Raw genomic sequence first — 26,004 nt, forward strand, 5'->3', positions numbered from 1 at the left:
CACTTCTCAGCACAGGCCACTCCTCAGAGACAATGCTGAATGCAACTGAATTCAGCCAACAGAATTCCCAAAGCTCGGGCATGTTTGCTTGGCAGGCAAATAGTAGAAATCTTTCCTGACACAGAGCAGACTTGGTGAAAGATGCTAAGGATTTAGCAGTCCCTGGTTCTGTGACTGGGCATGATGCTGTACCTGTTAGGCCTTAGCAGTGTGAAAGAGGAAAAGCCCAATATGGAATTCCAGTGGGAATAACCAGTAAAACTGCAACCACTCAACTAAGATACCAGAGTCTGAGATGAAATTAAATAATCACTCTTTATTCAAAATAAATAAGCCCTCTCACTTGCAGAGAAAATACGCAAGCAAGCTCTGTCCTCTAAGACAGAAACCACATTCATCATATGTTCATTAAAAAGATTTGTAGATACCAAACTGGAATCTACAAATTTGATATATACGGCTTCTTTGGAAAATAAAAACTAAAAGGATTAATTTATGTCAAAGTCATGTTAGAAACTAATTTTCTTCTGAGGCTCATTTTAGCAAATCCTTGGCAGCACAAAGTGGCAGGGCTCCAACCCCCGAGAAAGGGCCCTCCCTCCACAGTCCCCCAGGGCGCACAGTCCCGTCCTTCCCGTCACTGGGTTATTGGCTCTGTAATGGAGTGTCTCCTGGTCAGCACAGGACCCAGGATCACCTTCTCCAGCATTTTCCAGGTCCAGTGTACAGGGAGAGCCAAGTTCAATCACGGGTCCCTGGGGAAGGCTCTCATGAGTCTATTTGTGTCCACTTGATGGACTCGCAGTGCTATACCAGCTGCTTCCGCTGCCCTTAGGCAGTGAATTTCCAACTCTACAGTCATATAAACTACATCAGGTCAGTAAAGAATTGAGAAGGAAGTCTTTTTCCTGCCTCTCCCATCCTTACCCAATACACAGACACACAGGCAAGAACTCTTCTATAAATTCAAGTTCATCATCTGAGAGGTTGACGCCTCCAGTGAGTCCTCCAGCTGACTGTACGCCTCCAGGTGTTTTCTCCAAATCTCAACTGAAACAGGAAAACAGCCCAAGTGACACACTGACAAGTCACACAGCCCCATCAGAAGCAGGAATGAGGTGGCATGAGTTACAGATGTTGCCAGATGTTTGCTCTCCTCAGAGCTGTCCCTGGCCAGCTCTATTCACTCTTCCCCACCTGTAAGGCTGGCTCCCCCCTTACGGAGCAGCATCAGTCACAGCACTGAGAAGCCACTCGCCTTCCCAAACTGGTCTCAGGTATAGCTGCCCTTAAGCCACCTCTGTTCAGGTGACATTTAGCTCAGGTATAAGACCATCAACGATGACCTTGCAGCTTCTGACGTCTGATGATTAAGATCTCAGAAGCAATGGGCCAGCGTGATGGATTCAGTCCTGCCTGGAAGTACCATGGCCCACTGCTGGTAGCCTTGGCATCAGAGCCATGCTGCTCTCCTAACCTCCTGAGGCTCTGATTAACCCTGAACTCAGAGGTCCCCTCCCCAGAGCACTTACTGTAGTGTGGTTCCTTTCCAGTGGAGGCGAGGGTGCCTTCTTCAGTGGACTGGATGGGGCCCTGTATGGGTGGGCTGGGAGGGGCCTGAGGCCCAGGCTGTCCTGCCAGCTCCTGCCGCACCGTCTCCAGCATGGTCTTATATGCCTGCCGGGCCGCCATGGTCAGCTCAACCATTTTGTGGAACTGGTCCTTGAACACAAGAGAGCACGCACATTGCAGGACAGCGAGGTAGGGTAACGTGGGTTGTGACACCCTGCTTAGGAGTAATACCAGGAGATGAGGAACCTGGCCAGAGATTTAGGCAGGTGGTACCTCTCGGTTGGTAACAGACACAGAGTCAAATTCAGGACCTTCACTAGGTGCCATTATGGAGACAAAGGCTACTGCTCTCTAAGAAGGTTCTGTTTTGAGATGAATTCTCCTAAGGCCAACAGAAGCTATGGTCTGCCTGTTGGTAGGCTTACATTATAGGCCATGACCTCAACTTCTTCCCATGGACAAGGAGCTAAGAGGCTGGGGCCCAACTCACCTGGGCCCCATCATAGCTGAAGATTCCCACGATGCTGACAGGAACCGCTTTGTTCAGACTACGCCCCAGTGCCTTGCGGTTGAGTGCAAACACGAAGGGGATGTTCTGCTCACAGGCACAATCGATGATGGTGTGCAGCGTGTCGTCCAGTCCACCTGGTCAGATAAGCACAGGTCCATCCACAGGGTGGGCTTGATGCTGACTCTTCAGACAACAACACACCCCACTTATAACCACAACAATCGGTTGCCCATAGCAAAATCCACCAGGAGAGAGCGGGTCATAACCACAAGGAAGAGTCAGTAAGACTACACAATTCCCATGACAGCACTCTGTGACAGGCAGCTGACCAGCGCTCTACCACACTGTGCAGGCTCAGGGGCCTGGCTTGCACGGGCTCCTGGCTCCTACTACCTTGGGCCTGCTTCTGATGAGGCACCGGCAAGGCCAACACAGGGAGGAGATGAAGGATCACCTTGCACAGGTGACATACCTGGTCACTGGGAACCCAACAGCACTTGGGGATCACTCCCAACAGAGGGGAGGTCAGTCAGGGTGCTGGTGGCACACACTTCTATGCTCCAACAACAGCAAGAAGGAATGAAGAAATGACCATTTACCTCAGAAACAGAAGACCAATGGGTAAACTCACAAAGCCCATGGACAATTTTCAGAACACCAACATGCTAACAGAGCTTATCTAAAGTGACTAAATGTCAACTCCACATTCACCTTGAGCCCCTGACCCCTGCTCTTTGTACAGGATGATCTGAAGAGACCAAATTTCACTCCACATTAACCTTTAATTATGGCTTCCTATAAGTGGGATCTGAGAAATTTTGAAAATGTGTGGGTAAGGGGAAACAGGAAACACGCTGCACACTCTGCCTTGTACAGCTCTTCCCAGACAGCTGGAAGTATGGTCCTGGGCTCACAGGCCTCCCACATGCCTGTTCTCACACGGCCATCGCTCTACAGCCTTTACCCCAGGAAACCACAAAAGCACAGAGACACCCAGCTCTCATTACTGCCCCCTGCCAAGGCAGGGCCCCCATGCTTCACCTGTGACTGCAGGGGAAGGACTCACAGGGAAAGCTGACAGCGAACCTGCCCTGCAAGCAGAGGCAGAAAGAGCCTTCCAGAGGCTACAAGTAGCTTCTACTGGGTATTAGGAAGCTAAAAACACACCAGGCAGTGGTACCCAAACCACCAAGGTTTGCCTAAGGGTCAACTGCTGAGGTCACTCAGGGGCAGGAAGCCCAGGCTTGCTTATTCGAAAAGCAGGCTGTTTTGAGCACTTCAGTTTCATCTGTACAGACACACACTGTGGACGAGGGCCAGGAAACATTCTGCTGCTCCTCTGCTATGGCCAGCACTATCGAGCATGCTGGCAGCCTGGCACGCCACTCTAACCTGGCACGGTTTGGCTGGTGGTCATAGTAGAGCAGCAGTGAGCCAGCAGAGGCCAGCTGCTATTGTTCCGAAAGGTAACCTGAGATCATGGCTCAGGACTTGCCCCGGGATCTGGACCTGACTCTGGCTGAGCCGAAAGGTTACACAAGGGAGGAAGGAATGGGTCAGGGAGACTACTCGTGTGTTTTAAGATTCTTGCTCCACTTCCTGTGCCATGCCAAGATGAAGAGGGTGTGAGAGTGGCGGCGCTCTTCCTAATGACTCCTTCCACCGCCGGACCCAGGACGCAACATGGACAGGCAAGCCCTCCCAGAGCCACGACAGGAGGGCAGACAAGTTCACCATCACCTCACACACAGCCTCCTTCCAGCCCAGGCAGGCCAACTGCTGGAGTACTGCGACAAATCCACGTTAGCAAAGCATGAGCAGAGGCGTAAAACACAGACAGTAACTGCAAACAGGACCAAAGTCCCTGCACAGTCTCCAGCAACCCTACACCCTACGGAGCCTAGAGCAGCAGCTCCACCCTGTCAGAGGAAAGCCTGCGGGCTGGCCTCAGGGGAAGGCCCGTGGTCAGAAGCAGGGTTAGATGCACACTGGGAAATGACTGCTCTGTTAAAACTGAAAGCAAGCTGACAACACGCCCGCTGGCCATGTGCATGGCTGACTGTGAGGGCAGACACCGGGCACTGGCACGGGAGCCCGAGTCATGTGGGTGCTGTCACCTTTGGATTGTGTCTTCTCACAGTTGGGAGAGATGATGATGCACTTCAGCTTCCGGAGCTTCAGGTGTTTCAGGACTTCCCTCAGCCCCAACACAAGCCGGCGTTTGGTCTTGGCCTTGACAGGATCCTTCTGGTACATCCGGTCTTGGAAGCGCACCAGTTCCTTGAGCAGTCCCGTGACACAAGCATCTACTTCTTTACTAAGCATCTGGCTGCAGTAGCTGAAAGGAAGGAACCCCACACAATGCAGACAGCATCAGACAGAAGCCATTGGAGACACTGATGCTCAATCAGGAACATGCAATTCCCGATATGCTTGCGATACAAGGGGGAATGCAGCCCTCTACTACAAGGGGGGAATGCCACGGGAGGCCCAGCCCCGCCTGCCTTCTGGCGGCCCTAACAAGCTTCTCCTCTGCGTTGCCCTGCTCTGAGCACAGGTACCTAGGTGGATAGGCTGCCCCAAGGAGTGCTGTGAAAGAGGAGATATGAGAAGTGCTGAGTGCACCATACACTGGGGAACTAAACGGAGGCCAGGCATGGCGGGCCACATCTGTAACCCTAGTATTTAGAGGCTGAAGAAGCAAGAGTGTGAATTCAAGACCAAGGTTAGCCTGGGCTACACAGTAAGAAAAGGTAAATACATAAAGAGGAAGAAGAAAGAAAGAGAAAAGAATGGAGGGAAAAGAAACTTCCGTGAAACTGATACATGGAAGGAGCTAGTCATTATCATTGCTACTTCACCCACCCCAGCTTCAAAAACAGACTCCGGACACCTCTTCAATCATTACCAGCAAGACAGAACCACAGACAATGAACCACAGACACTCACAGGAAAAGATGCTCACATCCCACCCCTACCGCAGAACTAGCTCCTGAGTCGACTTCAGGCACAGGACCAAACACACTGTGGCCACACTACCACAGCCCCAACCCCAGCAGCCCGTGCTCACTCACTCCCGGAACCTCCGGCTGTGGATCTTGGGGAAGGTGGCACTGCCAGGGGCAGGCGGGCAGGCCTCTGGGTCCTTCTGGAACTCTGTGCCGGTTGACTCTTCTGATTCACCCTCAATCACAGGTGTAGAAGACACTGATTCTTCTGTCTTCTCTGGGCCTTCGGGGGGGGGGGGGAGAGAAAATAAAACATCACTGTGCACCCCAGCAGGGCCTTGCAAACAGAGAGCAGCCTGCAGAGCAAAAGTTTCTTGGTGCAAGTGACATAAGCAATCCATCAACTTATAGAACCAGCCAAAAAGAACGCTGGCCTTAGAGGGAGCAGAAAGTCTGCTATGGACTGTCACTGCTGGATCAGTGTTCTAGTCTTTCTATGCCTTCTCCCCTTCCCAAGCCTGTTCACGCACTCATTTTCATTGTGTTAAAAGACAGAAAAGTTACCATTAAGTGGTGAAATTTGCCATTTATGTTTGGAATCTAAAGAATAACTTACTAGAAAATTTTATAAAGCAGGGTTAGTTGCCAAGCACCCAGGAGATAGAGGCAGGTGATCTCTGTGTGTTTAGGGCCAACTGGTCTACATACTAAAGTCCAGGTTAGCTAGGGCCAGAGTGAGACCACGCCTCAATAAACAAACAAACAAATAAAAATTCCCTATGGTTAGCAGCATGCAAGAAGCTGAGGCAGGAGGATTACCATAGCCAGGCACAAGAAAGGCCTAAGCTATAGTCAGTTTGAGGCTAGTGTGGGCAGAAGCATGAGACCCCGTTTCAAAAACCAAACAACTCAGAGTTAGAGGTCTGAGGTTTTCTGTTAAAACCTGAGCTATTCTTTTATCAAATAACCTTCTAAAACAGATAACTCCTGCCTCTAACTAAGGGAGCATTGGGCCTGGGGTACACCGCTGGTGTACCATAGGTCTGACCCCCCAGCACTGCCAAAAATAAACCCCAAACAAAAAACCAAAGCAACATAGAAAACCAAAACAACTAACCAACCACAACAACAACACCCGTGAGTATTGAACTGGGGCTAAGTGTAACACTCAAGATGGAGTCAGCAACAGCTTGGCATGTCCAACCAGTTACTTCCAGAGAGCACCAGAATGAAAGCAAGGCAACATCACTAGGGGGACAGAATTCAAGAGCACACTCCTCCTCCTCCATTGTGGCAAGCACAAAGAGACACTGCGATGGGGTAAGGGTGGGAGCGCCTACAAGGCTAACCCACCCAGCTGGTGACCGCAGAGCGCCTGGAGATGGGAGGCAGGGGCTCCGACAGCAAGCCCACTCAGGAAGTGCGTGCTCATGTCTTCCTAGAGATACCAACAACACTGCCGAGGGCAGATTCATTTCATTTCTACCAAGTGCCTTGGTATGCTCCCACACCAGGCACACTTACCCGGCCAAATACTACCCAGCACTGAAAACTGTGTAGGCTCCACACTCCAGAAAAGGAAGTGGAGTCAGTATGGCCCACACCGCAGCGGCACTGAGCCAGGTCCCAGCCCTATGGTTGGACCAGGCTGGGGAAGTATTCCTGAGGAGGCCTCTAACTAGATGACCAGGGGAGGGTCCCTGGGTTGTTCTCTCGTGCTGTGCAAAGTACTTTATTTACTACACACATTTGCACTATATACACTCCCTGAACGTACAACTCTGGAAAACCATACACATTAATTTTTTAATGGCACCAGGTTTCACACACTTGGTAAATAGAAATAGCCTTGTGGCTAGAGCTCCCAGTATCACACAAGGAAGGGGCTCCTCTGCCTGTAAAACTAGGTTATGGAAACCACGTCCTCCAGGTTCCATGCTAACTTCCATCTTACCACAGGGTCCATACGGGGCTGGAGAGTCCCTGCTTCTACCACAGCTCTCCGTTCTCAGGGCGGCTCCCATCTAAAGGCTTAACAGACGCACACACAGAATCTGGTACCTGTGGGGTGGACTTGCCGGGGGGCTTGGTCACTGGCGCCACCCTCTGTGTCCTGTGCATCATCACTGGCCACAGGCAGGCTCACAGCACTTTCTTGGAGTCGCTGCTGCATTCTCTCTTGCCGTTCTTTTAAAATTATCTTAAAAAGACAAACAAAAACCAATTAAAACACCTAAATACTTGTATCTAAAAGATAAGCTCTTCTGCCCAAGAAATGACCAAGTTCACCTTGTTGATGACTTTGGAGTGATGACAGTCCCCCCATCCCACATCTGGAATTCTTTCTGGAGACACAAAGCTCTGAGGCCAGTTGTGTGCTCCAAGAATCCATCCATCACAGATCCCCCCCCCCCCCCCCACAGATACAGGGTTTCTCTGTGTAGTCCTGGCTGTCTTGGAATTCACTCTGTAGACCAGGCTGGACTTGAACTCACAGTGATTCACCTGCCCCTGCTTTGCAAGTCCTGAGATTAAAAGAGCACACCAGCACTGCCTGACCCACCATGGACATGTAAAGGGACTCAGAGCACACAGCACAGGGCTGACTGGTGAACCTTGGCCTGCAGAGAAGCCTTGACAGTCTGGCAGAGTACCAGGGGAGAGTATGTGAGGAAGGAAATGCACCTCCCCTACATGGAGGTGTAAGAAGAGATTTTCTTGTCCTACACCCTCTATCTCATTACAAGGAGAGGGTGAAGGATCATTTGCCACAGGAAACCAACATGATTTGGTGCAACGTTGGTCTATAATATAAACTTTAAAAGCCAAAGGTGTGGGCCTGGGATATGGCTTGGTGGCGGAGTCTTGCCTACATAAGCAGTGCTCTAGTTTCAATGCCGAGAGCATCACCTGGAATACTAGAGGGCTGAGAGAGGCAGGTGTACAGTACAGTCCATCAGTCTCCCTATCTGCTCCCATGGAAACAGCCCACATACCTTCTTCAGTGAGGTGGGCTTCTTGGCCTTAGGGATCTCCCTCTGCTTCCCCTTCTTCATCAGGGGGGCGCTGGAGTCCAAAGGGTTGTGTGGGGTCTTCACTTGACTGGAGCGGCGACCTCGCTCACCCGAGGAGGCATCCTTGGAAAGAACTGGCACTGCTCCAACTGCAACACAGTGGGGATGTCCTCTGGTCCCTGCCTGGACTTGGCCGGCTCAGAGCAGCCTGAGGATCTGTAGCACTCACCCAAGCACCCTTCTGGCCTCTGTCAAAACACCTCTTACACCTTCCCACAAGCACGGATTCCAAACAATATTCACTCTTTACTTGGGATCAGTTTGGGAAGATCTGTCTAAAGCTGCAAGGATCACACTGCGATTTGGGCTATTTTTGAGGTGGTTTATGTTTACTAATGGTGGTTCCTGGGAAACTGTTCATCACCATATACTCATGCCTCCTATACTGCTTACTGGTTTCTTAGTAACACAATTTGTCTAGCTATATTATATGGCTCTTAAAAAGTTCTAGTCATGCTTCTAGTTAATTCTTGAGTTTTCTGGACACAAACACTTTCTGAGTTCTACCATGTGCAGCTGATCTCTCCAATCAATTTTTTTAAAAAAGATTCATTTATTTATTATAAATATATATATAGTGTTCTGCCTGCATGTATGCCTGTATACCAGAAGTCACCATGTTGCTGGAACTGAACTCAGGACCTCTGGAAGAACAGCCAGTGCTCTTAACCGCTGAGCCATCATCTCTCTAGCCCTGCAATCAATATTTTTGATAACTACTTAATAACAGAGTTTAACTCTCCCATTCTACCCTACTTCCCGCCACAGCACTGTTTCAAGGAAAGTCCTTCTGTACTCCACTCCACTCGCGGTTTAAAGCCTTTAACATGGCTAATTTCATGCTGAGCATATTTCTCCTCACCACTCCCTTTTCTTGCCCCTTCCTGCTCCCATCAATCCCCATGATTCTAGATGATTTTACGATTTCTAAAATAGCATTTAAAAAAAAGAAGAAAGAAAGGAATGGTAACCCATAAACCCCATGCCACACCTTGTTCCGAGAAGTTCCATCATCTGTCCAAGCATGTCTGAGGCGCTCCTTTACGGAGTGTCATCTTAAAATAACTACTGTTACATCATCCGACCTCATACATACAATACTGGAAGTCACCTACACAACCTGTCCAGACAGGTTACACTATCTTTTCTAGGCTGCTTCTCATTGTATAGCATACTATCTTGCATCTACAGAGCCTTATTCTCACATGGTGTTTGGAACAGATATTGACTAGGTGGCCCCTATTTACACCTGTTTACTTGCCTGGCACATAATGGAACCACTGAATCCAGCCCTTTATCTGGACTCCTGAATTGTATAGTTGAAAAGTTTAACTGATATAAATTTCATATCAACAAACCAAAGGGGCTAGAGAGATGGCTCAGCATTTGAGTGCTTGTTCTGTAGTTACATGGACTGCAGTTTGGTTCCCAGCACCCTTGTACCAAGTTAGGCATCCTGTGCACACCTGTAATCCCAGTTCCAAAGGGATCAGAGAGGAAGACAGCTGAGCCTAGCTGAGAAGGAAAGGGCACCAGGTTCAGGGAGAAACCCTGCCTCAAAAGGAATGGACAGGGAGACAGACAATATCCAGTGTGCATGGAGGCTAGAAAACGACCTGTCAGAGAGGAGTCCCGTTGGTACTGACTGTGCCCTGTCCACAGTGCTGGCTGTGGTGGTTTGAAAGAGAATGGCTCCATAGACTCATATATTTGAATGTTTGGTACCCAGTTAATGGAGTTGTTTGGGAAGGATTAGGAGGTGTGGCCCTTCTAGAAGAAGTGTGTCATTGGGGTGGGCTTCAAGGTTTTAAAAGCCCATGACAGGTCCAGTGTCTCTCACTTCCTGTTGCCTGTGGATCAGGATGTAAACCCCTCAGCTACTGCTCCAGCACCATGCCTGTCTGTTTCCCCCAATGATTATGGACGAACCCTCTAAAAATGTCAAGTAAGGCTCCAATTAGATACTATACTGTAAGAGTTGCCTTGGTCAAAGAGTCTCTTTGCAGCATAGAATAGTAACTAAGACAGTATCCTCCCCTCCCCTCTCCACCCCTCCTCACCTCCCCTCACCCCACCCCACCCTACCCCATCAGGGGGATCCATCTGGGCATGCGGAATGCAGTGAAGGTCCTGGGAACAGCATCTCACAAGGAGACTTTCTGCCACAGAATCTCATCATATGAGCCAGCAAATGGCTCATCCAGTAGGAACACTTGCTCTGCAAGCCTGACAAAATGAGTTCCATCCTGGAACTCATGGTAGGATTAAGGGGGATACCTCTTTAACTTTAAACAGATGGTCCTTGATTTTTTGTTTTGTTTTTTTCAAGACAGGGTTTCTCTGCATTCCTTTGGAGTCTGTCCTGGAACTCGGACCAGGCTGGCCTTGAACTCACAGAGATCCGCCTGCCTCTCCCTCTTGAGTTCTGGGATTAAAGGCGTGCACCACCAACACCTGGTGGTTCTTGATTTGTAAAGATCATATTTAAATGTATCTGAGATACATTTAATGTAGGCCACGCTAGTCCATCTGAGCTTGTTTTCATCTGTGTGGTGAGTAGACCACTCTTCTCTACCATGCCATCCCAGCATCTTTCTGAAGAGATGCTCTGTTTTCTAATGGAGTTGGCACCCTTGCCAATAGTCAACTGGCACAAATGTTCAGGTTCATCTCTGGATCCTCTACTCCCTTTCACTGGCCAGGCTAATCTCAGCACCCTCTGTGGTGGTGATAGGTAACTCTCAGGAAGAAGGAAATGCTTACACAACGGCCTCAGGACAGTTTTGAGCCCTTGCTGAAGTGCAAAGGCACCTACCTGAGAACACAACGGGCCTGGAGGATGGCTTGGCATGCGGGACCTGCTGCTGCTTCTCCAGCGCTGCCAGCATGCCCCCCAGGTCCAGCTGCACCGGGGTCTGGCTCTTCTTTCCACCACTTTTAAAATCACTCTACAAAGAACAATTTACAAGTTTACTCTGGACACTGTGTTTTACACACCATGATTTACATTTTTAAAAAGATTAAAGGAACAGATTAAGAGAGTATAAAATTCACATTACCTGCCACCATTACTGTGGTTGGTTATGCCTGTCCATTTCTATCTATATCTCCACTTTGGGTTAACAGCATATACTGCAAAGCTTATGTGAAATCTTTGGCTACAGGAGTCTGTGAAGGTAGGAATGGAGGCAAATCCCTATAACCCTAACCCTTGAGAGGCTGAGGACGAAGGACTGCTGCAAGTTCAAGGCCAGCCTAAGCTCTAATGTGAGACCTTGTCCTGAAAAACTCAAACAAAAACCCTAAAGTTTTTGTGTGAGGCTACCTGGTTAGAACTATGGTCTCCCTTGACTCAGTCCTGACTGGGCAGGGTAAAAGAGTGCTTCCCTCTTTAGCTTCTAGGCAGTGTGGCCCTCTCCTGACAGCAACTGTAATTACCAAGTCTTATTTCAAAAGGCACAGGCTGCTTCCGTTTAGCAGTGGTCAAGCTGTTCTCCTTGGGAGAACACATCAGAAGAAAGTCTTCCATGAAGACACAGGAGAGCAGATTCTCTCAACAGTTCGTGTACGGGGCAGTCACGTCGGAAGCGACAGCGGCTGCATTCTAAAACTTACCTGCACCTGCTGTTTACTCTGAAGTTTCGGGGATTCTACTCTGTGCCTTCTTTCAGATGCAGCCGACAGGTTGGGGAATTCCTCGGCATCCTGAGGAAAGTACACTGTCACCTTCCTACGTGGGTGATGAGCAGCTACATAAAAGCTCTCCCTGACTCAGTTTTCTGTGAGACTCACAAAAGTTGGGGTGATTATACAACATCTCCACAAATGCTACCTAACATGGAAGTTCCGACTTTATTTAACTCTTAGAGCACATTTTAAGACCACAGCTCTAACACCTACGTACCGCAGGAGGCCCCAGAACTGACCATACTACCTTAACACAAGACTATCAAAAAACCTGTTTTTTAAAAGACTTATGTTTTTCAGCAGAAAAACTCAGAAATCCAAAATCAGCAGATTTAAATACTTTGGGACTTATACCAAACAGGGCAATAAACAGAGAGAGGCAATAAGCCTGCTTAAAAAAATTAAAATCACATCATTTTGTTGGAATTTTTGTCAGCACTTTGGGTGCCCCGGGATAAGTCACGTCGGAATTAAAGGGCAAAAGCACCGCCAGTGAACTGGCCTAAGCACAACACTCTGCCCTATACCTAACCTTATTCTGGAATGTTCCAAGACTTCCGAGAGTGGGCAGCAGCCCTGGGAGATCTTGTGCCTATACAAACAGCAAGGCCCCACGTCTGGTAGGGGAGTGTGAAAAACAGAAACAGGCCAGTGTGAAATGCAGTCAGAACGCAGGCTGGCTCTTTAGTGTATGTGAACTGAGTACAGGGATCCCAGGACAATACGTTGACTGGAGTCTATAAGAAACCTATGGTGTCTTTACTTCCCTCCAATAGTGAAGCACTTCACAGGGTACATGGTAAGAAAAGGAGGCCCTAGGAAATCTGGCACCAAAAGTGAGTAACACAGGGAAGAGGAGACGGGCGGGGGCGGGGGCATGAGTGGTGTGGAATAGCAGCTACAAGACTCCAGCCAGTTGTCAGCCATGTGGATACTCATGAGCTGACTGAGGGTCTGCAGGGAGAGGCTGGGAAGGAGGAAAAGGTGACAGACGATGCTATTCTTTTTTTTCTTCTTTTTTGTTGACGGGTTCTCAAGTAGCCCTGGCTATCCTGTATCCTGGAACTCCGTGTGTAGCTGAGGATGACTTTCAACTCCCAATCCTCCTGCCTCTGCCTCCCAATTGCTGGGAGCATGGGCATGCACTACCATGCTAGAGGAGTGCTAAATTTTTTTATTTTTTTAGGTTTTCGAGATAGGGTTTCTCTGCATAACAGTCCTGGCTGTCCTGGAACTCAATCTTCAGATCAGGCGAACTCACTGACATTCACCTGCCTCTGCCTTCCAAGTGCTAGGGCTAAAGGCGTGCTCCACCACTGCCTGGCAGACTGTTAAATTCTCACACAAACCTCAGAGTAAATACATACTTCAATCCTTGGTGGCTCCTGAACTGTCAGGACTTCATAATTTGGTTTAGACTTTTCTTTCTTTTTCTTATTCTTTCTTGAGGTTTCATTTTGTTCGAGGTCTCCCCCTTGTAATGCTTTGGCCTAGATAAAAACACAAAAGAAAAAAACTGTGGGATATTAGGGTACTGAATAGCCTCTGACCTATGGCAGAACAAAATTAAAACAAAGTGTACTGCTTTCCTGGAGGCTTGTGGGCCTGGACACGACGGAGCACTCACATGAGAAGTCAGGCGGTTAGAGTGCCGCTCACATGCAGGTGCGCCATTCCTGCCAGCCACCAAGGCAGGTTCCTGTCGTCTGCATGGGTGTCACACTCCGGGATCGCTAACAAACTGCAGCCTGGCCCCAAGCCTGCAAGGCTGACCCCCACTTCCACAGACCCCACAACCTGCTCCTCCTGGGGCTGCTGCACCCTGGCCCTGGGGCTCTTATACGTCCTGCTCATGTTGGACTGCTCATTCTGTCCGGCCCAGCTCATTTCTGGCTGGCTACTCTCTCTGTTCGGTGACTTGCTAGGTTTTCTCTTGAGTGCTAACCCTTCTGCTGTGTCTCTACCTGCACTTTCATCGTGTCTGACCAAACCCTGTCAGCACAGGGCTTTATTAGAGCTGCTCTAACCCGGCAGAGTTCACCCATCAGGAGAAGGCTGCCGTGCTACCCCGACTCAGTCCCTGGAGGAGGTCAGAGAAGGACACAAGGGCTCACACTTGCAACCCCAGTTCTTGGAGACTATTGGGAGTTCCAGGCCAGCTGGAGCTACCATGTGTGACCCCACCTCAAAACCAAACAAAAAAAAGACCCCTTTAAAAACTTCATGAATTTAAGGGGGAAAGCTATTCTGAAACCCTACCTTATAACAGGTAAACTGAAATTAATAGCATGTGCCAGGTGATCACAAGCCCTGAAATTCAATTATTTTATTGCCATGACTTTAGCCCACGCACTAGTTCTTTCAATGGCACTGAACAAAGAGAAGGAAAAGGGTGCATCACCAGACAGCAGCAGAAACTTACGGCAGCGGCTCTTCTTTACAGAATTCAAGAGCTGTGAGCATGGCTGGGCTAGAGTCCTAGCATGCATGAGGCACGCTCTCTCTCTCAACATGCTGGTGCTCTTCTAAGACACCTCTTCTCACAGAGTAAAGCTCTCTCATTCCCTGACAAAGGCCCCGTTCTCTTGTCAAGGCTCAGGTACAGAGAGCTGGTTAGTATGGGAGAGACTGCAGCACTCTCAGCGAGGGGCTGAGAAGAAAGCGCAGCAGAGCCAGACTCAGCAGGAGGCAACACCTCACTCCTGGTCCCTACCGTGTACGGTGTACGGCATGCAACATAACTGGACCATCCAAGCATGCTCAGTGCACACACAGGCCAGTGCACTACATCCACGCACACATTACTATAAGCAGGAAACCTGAGAGCTTTGCCCAACCCTGTCACCAGTAAGCACTAACTGCCCACTCTTTTCCCAGCCCATGACACTTGACCATCTTAACCGCTATTTTATCTTAACCGCTATTTTGGAGACAAGGATTCACTGTGTCGCCTAGGCTGCCCTTGAATTTACAGTCCTCCTGCCTCAGCCTCCCAAGTGCCACCACTCCAGTCCCATACTGTCCCCAGTGATGCAAACCTTTGTAACCGGATGAACAAACTTCTCCCTGTTGTAGGAGGGATCTGAAGATGAACCCTCAGATGTCACACTGGCATTCTTAGCATCAGCTGATGAAGCAGTCTTCTTTAGATTCATCACAGAGCTAACGCTTTCAGTTGCTGCCACTGATCCTGAAGACACTGTCTGCCGAACAATATAACCCATTGGTGTCCAAGATAACTCTGCTTAAAGATAACCGTAATTACCGAACAATCTCAACAGTAAACGGGAGTTCCTTGGTATTCAAAAATGCACCTTGTGATATTGAGTTATTCACAGCATAACAAAAATGATGGTGCCTAGAACACCACTTGGGAAACTACAGTATCTACCAACCAGCTGCCTAGACACCCCTTAGAACGACAGTATTCACCCACTGTCTAGAACACCTCCTAGAACTACAGTATTGACTGTTCAGAACACGACCTTAGGACTACAGTATGAACTCTGCTTGTTTTCCTTCTGGAAGAGTGCATACTCGGTCTCTTCCCCTTTAACTTATACATTAACTGTTTGCCTAGATTTCTTAATTTGCATAACATAGATGGGGAGGCAAATCAGTTTTGATTAAACAAGAACATCAACTCACAAAATATTAATGTGGCAAACACAGAATTAAAGAACAAAGACCCACTTTGGGCCTGTCAACCTTGCTCTGAGCCTTTAAAAGCAGAAATCAAGGATCTGCAGACCTGTGCCGTCACAGTGACTGGTAACTTACTTCATTACAACACAATGTAAGCACACTAAAGCCACTCCTTAGCTGCGCATGAAACTCTACATATACATCAAACAAAAGGACATCCACCATGACAGGGATGACAAATGCATGTCAGCCACACTACTGAGATAGCCTTGGCAGTGAAGAACCTTTGGGCACACCACACTAAACACAAGAGCCCATGCACCAAAGAATGGGCTGGACTCTTTGCTAGGAAGTGCCCTGTAACCATTTTAGAAGAGCAATCCCCTTGGCACTCCCCGAATACCTGGCTGCTGAAAGCCCACCAAGTTGTGTTTTCTTGGCAAGAGAAAAAATTCCTGGTAGTCTCCCTCACTCCTCACTCTAAGGAGCATCCCTTGTGGTGCTCCAAAGACCGCGTGGCATTACCAGTGGAAGAGCCAAATGCCAAATCAGACTCACAGAGCTACATGTTCAAAAACGTACAAAACAAGGCTACTCTAGCAGTAGTCTTCTAATTATGGAAAGGGTTATTTTTTTGTTTTTGTTTTTTTTATAAAAATTCATTGTATTTAAAATACAATGCATTGTTTTAAGGGGAGGGTTTGTTGTTTTATGAGACAGATTCTCATTGAGAAGATGAAGTTGCTCCAGAACTACTGTAGACCAGGCTGCTCTTGAACTTGTGGACTTGTCCTGCCTCAGTCTCCCAAATACTGGGGTTACTGGCCTGTCCATAAAGTAGTGTTTGTTTTAAAACTTGATCTAACTTTGAATAATGCCAATATTAACAGTTATCACTTAAATATATAGCTGCTCTGGGACTCTGACATGTTAAAAGTATACTGCACCCTACAGTATTAAAAGAAGTTCTCATTTTTGGGTTCATAAAATTCTCATTTACCAAGACTTCTGTTCATTTAGAATATGGACTCTCATTTTATACTGACTGTCATGGATATGGGCTCCGATATTCTAAACTAACACTGATGCCAGTTTTTAAAAACTCATTACACTAAATGATACTGGCACTAGCGGTGCTTAAAAGCCAGCATTGTGTGGTCACTCTTACCTCGTGTACATGAAGGGGCACTGGTGGCAGCACTGTCAGTCACAGCTCCATCTGTGTGATTGGCCTTCACCATTTTTCCCTACAAAGAGGCCATCTAACATTAGGAAAACTCATTTACAACCACACTGAACCACACTCCTTTGAGAAGGACCAAGTCATACAACAGTGACCATCTGGGGTGGGGACGGCCCCGTGGGACGCCCCTGGGGAAAGGAGGCAATGGCCAACAACTGAGCTGACAACACAGACCAGTGCGTGTTACCAAGTGAAGGCAGCTACACAACATGTGACAACATGTGACTCCAACTCTTTAGTGTTCCAGAAAAGACATGATCGGAGGCTGCAGCTGCTGTGGACAGTCCACAGGTGGAACACAGACTTTTGAGGCAGCGAAGTTACTCTTCACGACACAACGAAGACCACATGTTATTCATGTATGTCCACCTGCAGTGACGCAGATGTTAAATAGGAATGCCAGGGGCAAGTGGCACGCCCATGGAGCTGTGTGACTGTAACGCACCACAGGGGTGGACTGACGTGGAAGCTGGGGGTGGATGAACGGGGCAGGCAGCAAATGGGAAAGACTATCCCCACCTTTCAATTTGCTGTGATCCTAAAACTACTCTCAAACAATATCATTAAAGAAGCACACAGAATCCAGCCTGTTATTTGCTATCTCAAACAGAATGGAATCACTCAATTTTTAAACATAGCTTTCCCTGATTTCCTAAAACCTATAAAAACATGCTAATTAAAAATTCCAAATATCAGCCAGGCATGGTGGCACATGCCTTTAATCCCAGCACTCAGGAAGAATAGGCAAGAGGAAATCTGAGTTAAAGGCCAGGCTGGTCTACTTTCAGGGTGATGGGGGCCAAATATCTAAAGTTAATTACTTTTTTCCCAACGAAATTTCCCCTAGAGTGGAGGAAAAAAAAAAAAAAAAAAGACTACCTGAAGTCTACAGCTTAGGTAGTACCTTTCAACCACTCTGCCTACAATGTAAACATTGTATATTATTTTCACACAAGTGCCAATAACTACACCACATTACTTTAAATAACATGCAACTTTTATATACTATCAATAGTGAATAAAAGTTTTACATGTGGTGGTATATGGCCATACATACTCATACACACAAATAAAAGTTAAAAAAAAAATTATACCCATATACCCCATAAACAACTTTTCAGGACAGTATCCCTCCCCTTCTATAATTTATTTATTTATTTTATTTATTATTTTTTTGTCTAATATTCACTTGTGAGTACATATTACATTTGTCTTTCTGGATCTGGGTTACCTCACTCAGGATGGTTTTTTCTACTTCCATCCATTTGCCTGTGAATTTCAGTATGTCATTGTTTTTTATCACTGAGTAGTAATCCACTGTGTAAATGTACATTTTCCTTATCCATTCTTCAGTTGAGGGGCATCTAGGTCATTTCCAGGTTCTGGCTATTATGAATAATACTGCTATGAACATAACTGAGCAAATAAATATCCTTCACTTCTGTAATTCTTAAAATGCAATGGTCCGGCTGGGAGTGGTGGCAAGGGCTTTAATCCCAGCACTTGGGAAGCAGAGACAGGTGGATCTCCGTGAGTTTGAGGCCAGCCTGGTCTACACAGTGGGTTCCAGACCAATCAGAACTATATAATAGACCTTGTCTCAAATTAACAAACAACAAAATCCCCAAAACTCAATGGTCCTAAAATGAAGTTCACATACTAAAACAAAACAAACAAACAAATAAACAAACCAATCAGATCTAAATATCCACAAAGTCAAGAAAGCCTGAACCTTCTTATGAAGCGGGACTTTTAGGATCTTATATTCTATAAATGTACTCTACTTGCTATTTTATTATTCTAGCATGTTCAGTAACCTAATTACAATTATTAGAACATAGCCTAGGCTCAGGGATACAGCCCAGCAAGTGAACATTTGCCTAGGCTGGTCAGTACCTCCACTTATCCTCAGCACCACACATATATGCACGCACGCACGCACGCACACAGACACACACCCTCACACCCCAAAACAAAATGTCTGTGCTTTTTATAAACATAACTGTCAGCTTATAAAGACTGACGAAAACTATAAGCAACTTACTTATTCAAGATGGTTTAAATGAATTACAGCTAGCAATAGGCTACATCCAAAAGCAATAGTTATTATAAAAAAAGTCAATAAAACATGAAAAAACCCTAAAGATTTTATTTATTCATTTATTTTTATTTTATTTATGTGTTTACTTATTTTTGGTTTTTTTCAAAACAGGGTTTCTCTGTGTAATAGTCCTGGATATCCTGGAACTCACAGAGATCCGCCTGCCTCTGCCTTCTAAGTGCTGGGATTAAAGGTGTGTGTCACCACCACCCAGCCCCCAAAGGATTTTAAATATTAAGAACATACATGGACACTCCCTAATTGAGGGAACTCTCTTTTATTTCCACTGTGCATTATCATTGTTATTTTAGAAGAATTAAAAAAAAAATCTTGTTTGTGTTGCTGAAGCTATGGCATGATGCATGCTGGGGAGGTCAGAGGGCAACCTCAGGCTTGGGTTCCTGTCCTACAACTTGTTTCAGACAGGGTTTCTTGCTTACCACTGGGAACCTCTTCCAGGCTGGCTGGTCCTAGCTTTTGGGTGATTCTGTCTCTGGCAGCCAGAGGTTCTCCTGGGATTATAGACATGGGCTATGTCTGACTATTTTGCTGCTTTTGGGGATTCAAGCTAAGGTCCTTCCTCATAGCAAGCCCTGTTCCCCCTGAGCTGACCCACAGTCCCCCACTGTGCACGGTATTCTTTTAAAAACAAGTGCAGAGCTGCAGAGATGACTCAGCAGTTAAAAACTTACACAGCAATTGCAGAAAACCGAGTTTGGTGCCCAGCCCCCATGCAAGCAGCACACAAACAAAAGTAACCCCAACTTCTGGTTGGAGTACTGTTTGAGGAGACAGTGGAACCTTTAGGGCATAGAAACTAAATGCTGGAAGCAGGGTCACCTTTTCTGAAGGTTATACCCTGCTCTGGTTCAGATGTGCAGTTTCCTGTCCACGTAACGTGAACAAGCCACTGCCTAACATGCCCACCATCCCTTCCCATTATGATGCATTGTACAATCTGAAACCATAAGCCAAACTAATCTTCCCTCACGTTCTATGTCAGGTACCTTGGTCATACCAAGAAAAAGTAATTAAAATGAATCACTACTTTTCAGTCCCTAGATTTATGAGTCAGTCTTTGGAAAACAAAATGGTTTGATTTGGTAGAGTAAAACTTGGAGACCATTGCAGTAACCACTGCAGAATTTACTGTAATTAATGAGGTAAGACTGAGATATAGGTAAGAGCCTAGACATTTTAGAAGCTATAAATATTAGTATTTACTTATTTGTGTATGTGGGAGGTGGTATGCAAGGGCCGCAGTGCGTGTTTGGAGGTCAATGGACAGCATGCTGAGTGACCTCACCACACTTCCCTGTCTCTTCAAATGCTGTCACTCTATCAGAACCTCCTCCTGAGGCACTGCACTTCACCTTCTGCTACCAGGTTTAAAGGAAGCACATCAGAGAAACCCTTTGGAGACAGCAGCTCCAGATGGTACATCTTGTTATAATCAGGTTGGCCAAGTGCAGAGTAGTCAAGGCCTCTCCCCAGTGCTCTTTCCCGAGCAATGTGGTCTTCACAACCCAGAGTAGGGTTTAGCATACACAGTGTTTCAAGTGACAGAGGACAGACACAGAAGCATGTGCAGAGAATAGAGAAGACTCACCTCTACCATCTCTGCAACTGGCTTGCGTACATCTCCCAGGAGAGACATGTTACTGGCAGCAGAGCCAAGCGGTCCCCACCGGGCCTGCTTCTGTGTCTCTTGCACATTACTGTTCTTTGGACTCTGAAGTTCAGGAAAGTCCAACCTGCTAAATTCAAATTCAGGCTTGGTGGCAGACACACTTTTTGCAAGGATTCTGGATTTTCGGTCTGTTCGCTTGTGATAACCATCTGTAATTGCAGGATGAAAAGTTGGGATAAAAGTCAGGTTACAGCTTGCTCACTAGCGCTCAAACTTGAACTTCAGAGCAGCAAGTAGATGCAGCAGGCTGCTGTTAACACACTCAAGCTCGCTCCTACTGCTAACCTTTGCAGATACGAATGACAAGAGGCATCTCCCGGGATGCACATTTCTGAAATAAATCTAAAGCTGATCAAATGACAGCCAGGACTGCCCGCACAGCTGCACACCTGAATTGCTCATGATTTTGAGTTGGGCAAACTTAAGGGGAATCTCACAGATTTCCCCATATTTAACCAGCTTCCCCTGTTTCCATCTGCTGGAGCAAAGTAGATGGACACTGTGGTATAAACTTTTTGACCTCTTTCCCATACTAAGTGCCAAGGATAGTGAGAGATGGCTGCAGTTCCATGAATCCCTCATCAAATTGTAAGTCCAAAGCTAGTACCTTTAACACTGACTTTCATATAAGTCCAAAGCTAGTACCTTTAAAACTGATTTTCATATAAGTCCAAAGCTAGTACCTTTAAAACTGATTTTCATATAAGTCCAAAGCTAGTACCTTTAACACTGATTTTCATATAAGTCCAAAGCTAGTACCTTTAACACTGATTTTCATATAAGTCCAAAGCTAGTACCTTTAACACTGATTTTCATGTGCCAGGTGGTTCATAAGTAGAGTAGATGAGAACAGAAAAAGTTTATTAAACCAAGTGATAGAATTACACATTAAGTTCATATCCCAGATTAAGTACACAAAAACAAGCCATAAGCTCGATGAAGTGACACACACTTTAATCCATTTGGTGGCACAAATAGACAATCCATCTCTATGAGTTGCAGGGCAACCAAATCAAACCCAAAACCAACCAAACAACAACAAAAATAGCAAAACTGTAAGTCATTATAGAAATAATTGTGGGAGCCGAGGAGATGGCTCAGCAGTTGAGAGCACTGACTGTTCTTCCAGAGGACCTGGGTTCAATTCCCAGCAGCCACATGGCAACTCACCACTGCCTGAGACTCCAGCTCCAGGAGATCTGACACCTTCACACAGAGGTGCATGCAGGCAAAATACCAATGCACATAAAATAAAAGTAAATAAACCATTTTTAAAAAGGGAAAAGAAAAGAAACAGCTGTGTGTATGGCCAAACAGTACTAGTAAATGATTTATAGGAAGAACACATACAACTGGGAATTCTCTGTGAAAACTCAGAGGCAGTGATCCTAGAAATAGCTTTTCCTAAGCATAGAGGTATATTAAAATAATCCCAGAGTTTAGGAGACTAGGTAGGAGGCCCAAGAGGGTTCAAGGCCAGGTTGGTCTACACAGTAAGGCCTAGTCTTCAAACTAAAAACAATACAGGTATCAGGTAGACTCCCTAGCTTTCAGCCAGGTGTAAACAGGAATATCTTCCAGCTGGGAAATGAATGTGTAATCTCTAGTAACAGGAATGCCCAGGTTTGGCACTGTTTAGCATGGGATTTTAACTACCGCCAAATCTTCCTATTACCTCACAATGGAGAAGCAAGTTCAGGCGTGAGCATGGACACACACACAGTAAAGACTATGGATGTGATCTGAACTAAAGGGATGTTCTGAACCTCGAGGCCATTACTTGCATGCTATGTGGTGGTCCTAATAGGCTACGGAACCTTCTAGGTATACAAAGCAACACACACCCCACTGTACAATCCTTCCCATCCCCCATCACTGCCTGAAAGAAATGATGTCTAGAAACCACCACCACGAGTCTGATGGCCTCAACGAGGCCAGGCTCCAGGACACATTTTCTTTGGAGCAGTCATGATCACAATCCCACCGGATGGTACTGTTTTGGGAAGGTGCGATGACGGGCATTACACAAGTTTGCTAGTTTACCTGCTCTCAAACTGCTCTCGGCACGAGTGGCCAGATGACAGGACCCTCTAGCCGGTCTCATCTCGGGTGCCACTGCACTGTCGGCCCTTCTGTTGCTTGACTTTAGCTCATCACATGGCCTTCTCTCATCGGAGGATCTTTTCTGCAGCAGAGAATTAAAAAGAAACAGTATGAAATGAGAAAACTACTACCACACCGAGAAAGAAACTTTAATAGAGCAAACCAGTAAGTACTCACAACCCAAGCATTTAAGGAAAAACAGACCAAACCACATGTAAAAAAGCTGATTATTACAAAAAGGTAAGCAATACTTGAATGCAACATGCTAACTTCTTACACTTTAAACAATCAAATGATCAACGTCAGGACACTAAAAAACCACAGCATTTCCTCACCTTAAATACACCTTTTGCTTCCTGAGGAGGACACGTGTACTCATTTTGGGGCTTTGCTGTCCGAAAGCCTGGGTGACACTGAGGTTGGCTGTAATCATACTGCAGGGCTGGCACTGAGCAGACACTCTGTGCAGACTCAAGGGCATAAGTGGAATAGGCAAACGGATGCAGTGTTATCTCAGAAGATACGTACTGCCTTGGAAATGCAGGGGCTCCAAAGGCCATGTCTTCAGGATAAACTTTTTGTCTAAAAAGTGTAAATTTCAGTTGCAGACTTCATAACACAAACCAAGGATGATAATTTTTTAAGACATAATTTAAACTCTTTAGTTTTGGTTTTTTTGTTTTTGTTTTTTGTTTGGTTTTGTTTTGTTTTTTTGGATCATTTACTCTAGCATTGGAAACTCCCCTATCAACAACCGAAGGAAGGGTACAGAGATGGCTTGTCAGTAGAGTGCCTGCACCACAAGCACAGGGCCTGAGTTTGGTCTCCAGAGCCTGTGGCAAGCAGTGTGTGGCAGGATGTGTCTGTGACTCCAGCCTGCAGCCAGGCAGAGAAGATCCTTGAAGCTCGATGGCGAACCAGTCCATCCGACTGATGAGCTTCAGGTTCAGTGAGATGCTTTTTCAAAAAAGAAAAATACAACTGACAAAAGACTCAACATCAACCTCAGGCTTCTGTGTGCATGTGCACACACGTGGCCATTCGCTCACATGCACATGTGTGCATACCACACACATACAAAACACATGTGCATGCATATACAGCCAAAGAGAACCTCCTTTCCTTCCTGCAAAGAGTGTTGTTGACCTTTTGTTTAAAACCAATGAGCTAGAGCTGGGCAATGGAGCTCAATGGTAAACAGTTTTTATAAAATGCACAAGGCCACGGATTTAATCCAAAGTAGTCACAAGTTGAACAGGAAGTTCCTATGCCGTGTCAGCACAGAAAGAATACGGACCAATAGTTTTGCACCCTACTGTCGTGCCAAGTCCTCGACAATGCCTCTGCAGCCCTGGGCTCAAAAGCCAATAGGCCATTCATTCCCTTTGCTGAGCAGTTGCCCTACAGCCTGCACAGTTTCTCCCCAGGACCCCAGGATCCTTCCCATTTCAATCCCTCCACCAAACCTTGCACTGTGCTGTGGGTACAAAGTGGATACTGCGCAGCACAGACGCAGGGAGTCACACAACACAGACACCTTAATAATTAGCCAGTAGAGTGGGGATAGAACCTGAGGCCTATGGCAGAAAGAGCTTACCACAGAGCTACAGAACTCCAGTCTAGTTTTTACTTTGTTGTAAGACAGGGTCTTGCTAAGTTGCCCAGTTTGTCATGTTCTCTACCTGATCCTTTCTCTGCCCCCTTCCCATTTCTTTTTCCCATACAAATGTGAATTTGGTTCCGTTTTGCTTTGGTGGCTTTTAGGATCAAGCCTGCGTTGGATGATGGCAAGCAAGCACTCTACTGCTGAGGGGCAACCCCAGGTCCTAAATTTATGAGTTTTATTGTGAAAAAATGAACCATGCACCTGCACTTTCTAGGAAGTTCAGTCGTTTCTGTCCTTGACTGTCCTTGACTTTAGCAAAGTACAGTTACGTTGCAGACCAGAATCTTTCCTGGGCAAAGAGCTTTCTCTGCTCGCCTGCAAGATGCTAGTATGTTTCATGTATGTGGAGGTATGTGATTAACACTGTCTCCAGGAACTAAACCTCTTACATAAGGCAAGGCATTTAGAAAATACATACTCAGTCACCGGTGATTCCTGCACAAATGGGTAGTAATTGGCTGCACAGCCTGGGAAGACACGTGTTTCTGAGGACTCTGACCACGCCACATTGAGCCCAGCAAACTTAGGGACAAATGGTTTGACATCGGCTGACAATTTGATGCTATCCTGAGGAAGAAAGGGTGGGTTGGGCTATAACACTCTGAGATTTGCCAAATGCAGACAAAAACCAAAAGAAAGATGCTTTAACAAGCCCAATGCTGATTAAAAGGTGCACAGCAAAGACAAAACTTTCTTTGGTAACAATATCTCCTCAATGCTTTCTTTTTTCTTTTCTTTTTTATTAGAAAAAGACGTGAAAGTGTTGACCTTGAATTAAAGTCGAAGCAAATCCAACATTGTTATGTAATAGGAACCACAACTTGGACCAGTTCTGAGGATTTAAACTTGGAAACAGTTATTTTTACCTCTCTCATCTTTATACATGAGATACATAAGAATCCTGAACCTACTGTAGCCCGATATACCCAGGGAATGCTCAAAACTGTAGTTAAAAACACACTGCCGAAATGTATTGCCATTTAACAAAAACCACCAAATATTCGATTTGTGCTTAGTATACCACATATGACCTTTACGAAAAAACCCATCTCATGGTCATAAGTCCCTGGAATTCAAAATTGAGCTTTGTCTTGCAATGGGGAGTAAGATCATTCTGACAACTTCACCACTGTTTGCCAATTAGAGATTTGAGGCCTCCGGTGCGCCCCCTAGCGGTCCCGCAGACGCGGTGAGAGGGGCCGAGGGCGGAAGGTGGCCTCTGTGGCATCACTCGGCGGGCCGAGCCGTGGGAGGGTCCAGCCGCCCCACCCCGAACCTCAGCCCTGGTGGCCCCGCGCGTGTGCCTAGGCCCGCAGCCCGCCCCTTACCTCGCCTTCGGGCTCCCGCGGCCGCTCCGACGCCATGGCGGCCACGGAAGAGCCCGCGCCGTGAAGCGAGCGACGGGCCCAACCAACGACTCGACGTTTCCGCCTACAGGCGCGGCAGCGCCGGGATGTACGTCACTGAAACGCGACGGAAGCCTTTTTATGCCGGAAGTGCCTGGCGGCCCGGGTCTAAGGGGCGCACGTGGGAAGAGAGCCAGTGCGGCTGCTCTTGGGGAGAGTTGCTGCTGAGCTCTGCTTATGCACAGTAGGAGGGAGCGCAGGCTCCGAGTTCCCAGACAGGCCCTCACTAAGGTGGTGGAGGCTCAAGGAGGAAAGAGGGAGGCCAGCAAGGTCGGGTAGAATTCTAGGGGAGATAGGATGGCAAAGTATGGTGCTGGCAGGCAGGTTAAGAAACCAGAACTACCCAAGGGTGGAATGT

General features: G+C 46.8%; 1 protein-coding gene across 5 annotated transcripts; it reads right to left on the reverse strand.

Annotated features, from left to right (window-relative positions):
* Positions 1-296: 296 nt before the first annotated feature.
* Secisbp2 (SECIS binding protein 2) lies at positions 297-25,706 on the reverse strand. 5 transcript variants are annotated; one of them, XM_051194287.1, is made up of 17 exons: positions 25,569-25,706; positions 24,659-24,807; positions 22,910-23,156; positions 22,515-22,656; positions 20,391-20,620; positions 16,606-16,684; positions 14,831-15,033; positions 13,160-13,282; positions 11,721-11,810; positions 10,921-11,053; positions 8,028-8,194; positions 7,093-7,231; positions 5,158-5,314; positions 4,201-4,421; positions 2,063-2,217; positions 1,533-1,722; positions 297-1,050 (listed from the first exon to the last, which is right to left on the reverse strand). In XM_051194287.1, exons 1-17 carry the CDS (start codon positions 25,602-25,604, stop codon positions 959-961), a joined length of 2,553 nt encoding a protein of 850 aa, XP_051050244.1. In that variant the 5' UTR covers positions 25,605-25,706; the 3' UTR covers positions 297-958. The 5 variants fall into 5 exon arrangements, with proteins under 5 accessions (XP_051050244.1, XP_051050243.1, XP_051050245.1 ...); XM_051194286.1 differs by having other exon boundaries at positions 14,831-15,036; XM_051194288.1 differs by lacking the exon at positions 24,659-24,807 and having other exon boundaries at positions 14,831-15,036; positions 25,569-25,665.
* Between the last annotated feature and the right edge of the window lie 298 nt (positions 25,707-26,004).

Source organism: Phodopus roborovskii, unplaced genomic scaffold, assembly GCF_943737965.1.
Source record: "Phodopus roborovskii unplaced genomic scaffold, PHOROB, whole genome shotgun sequence".
NCBI lineage: Eukaryota > Metazoa > Chordata > Mammalia > Rodentia > Cricetidae > Phodopus > Phodopus roborovskii.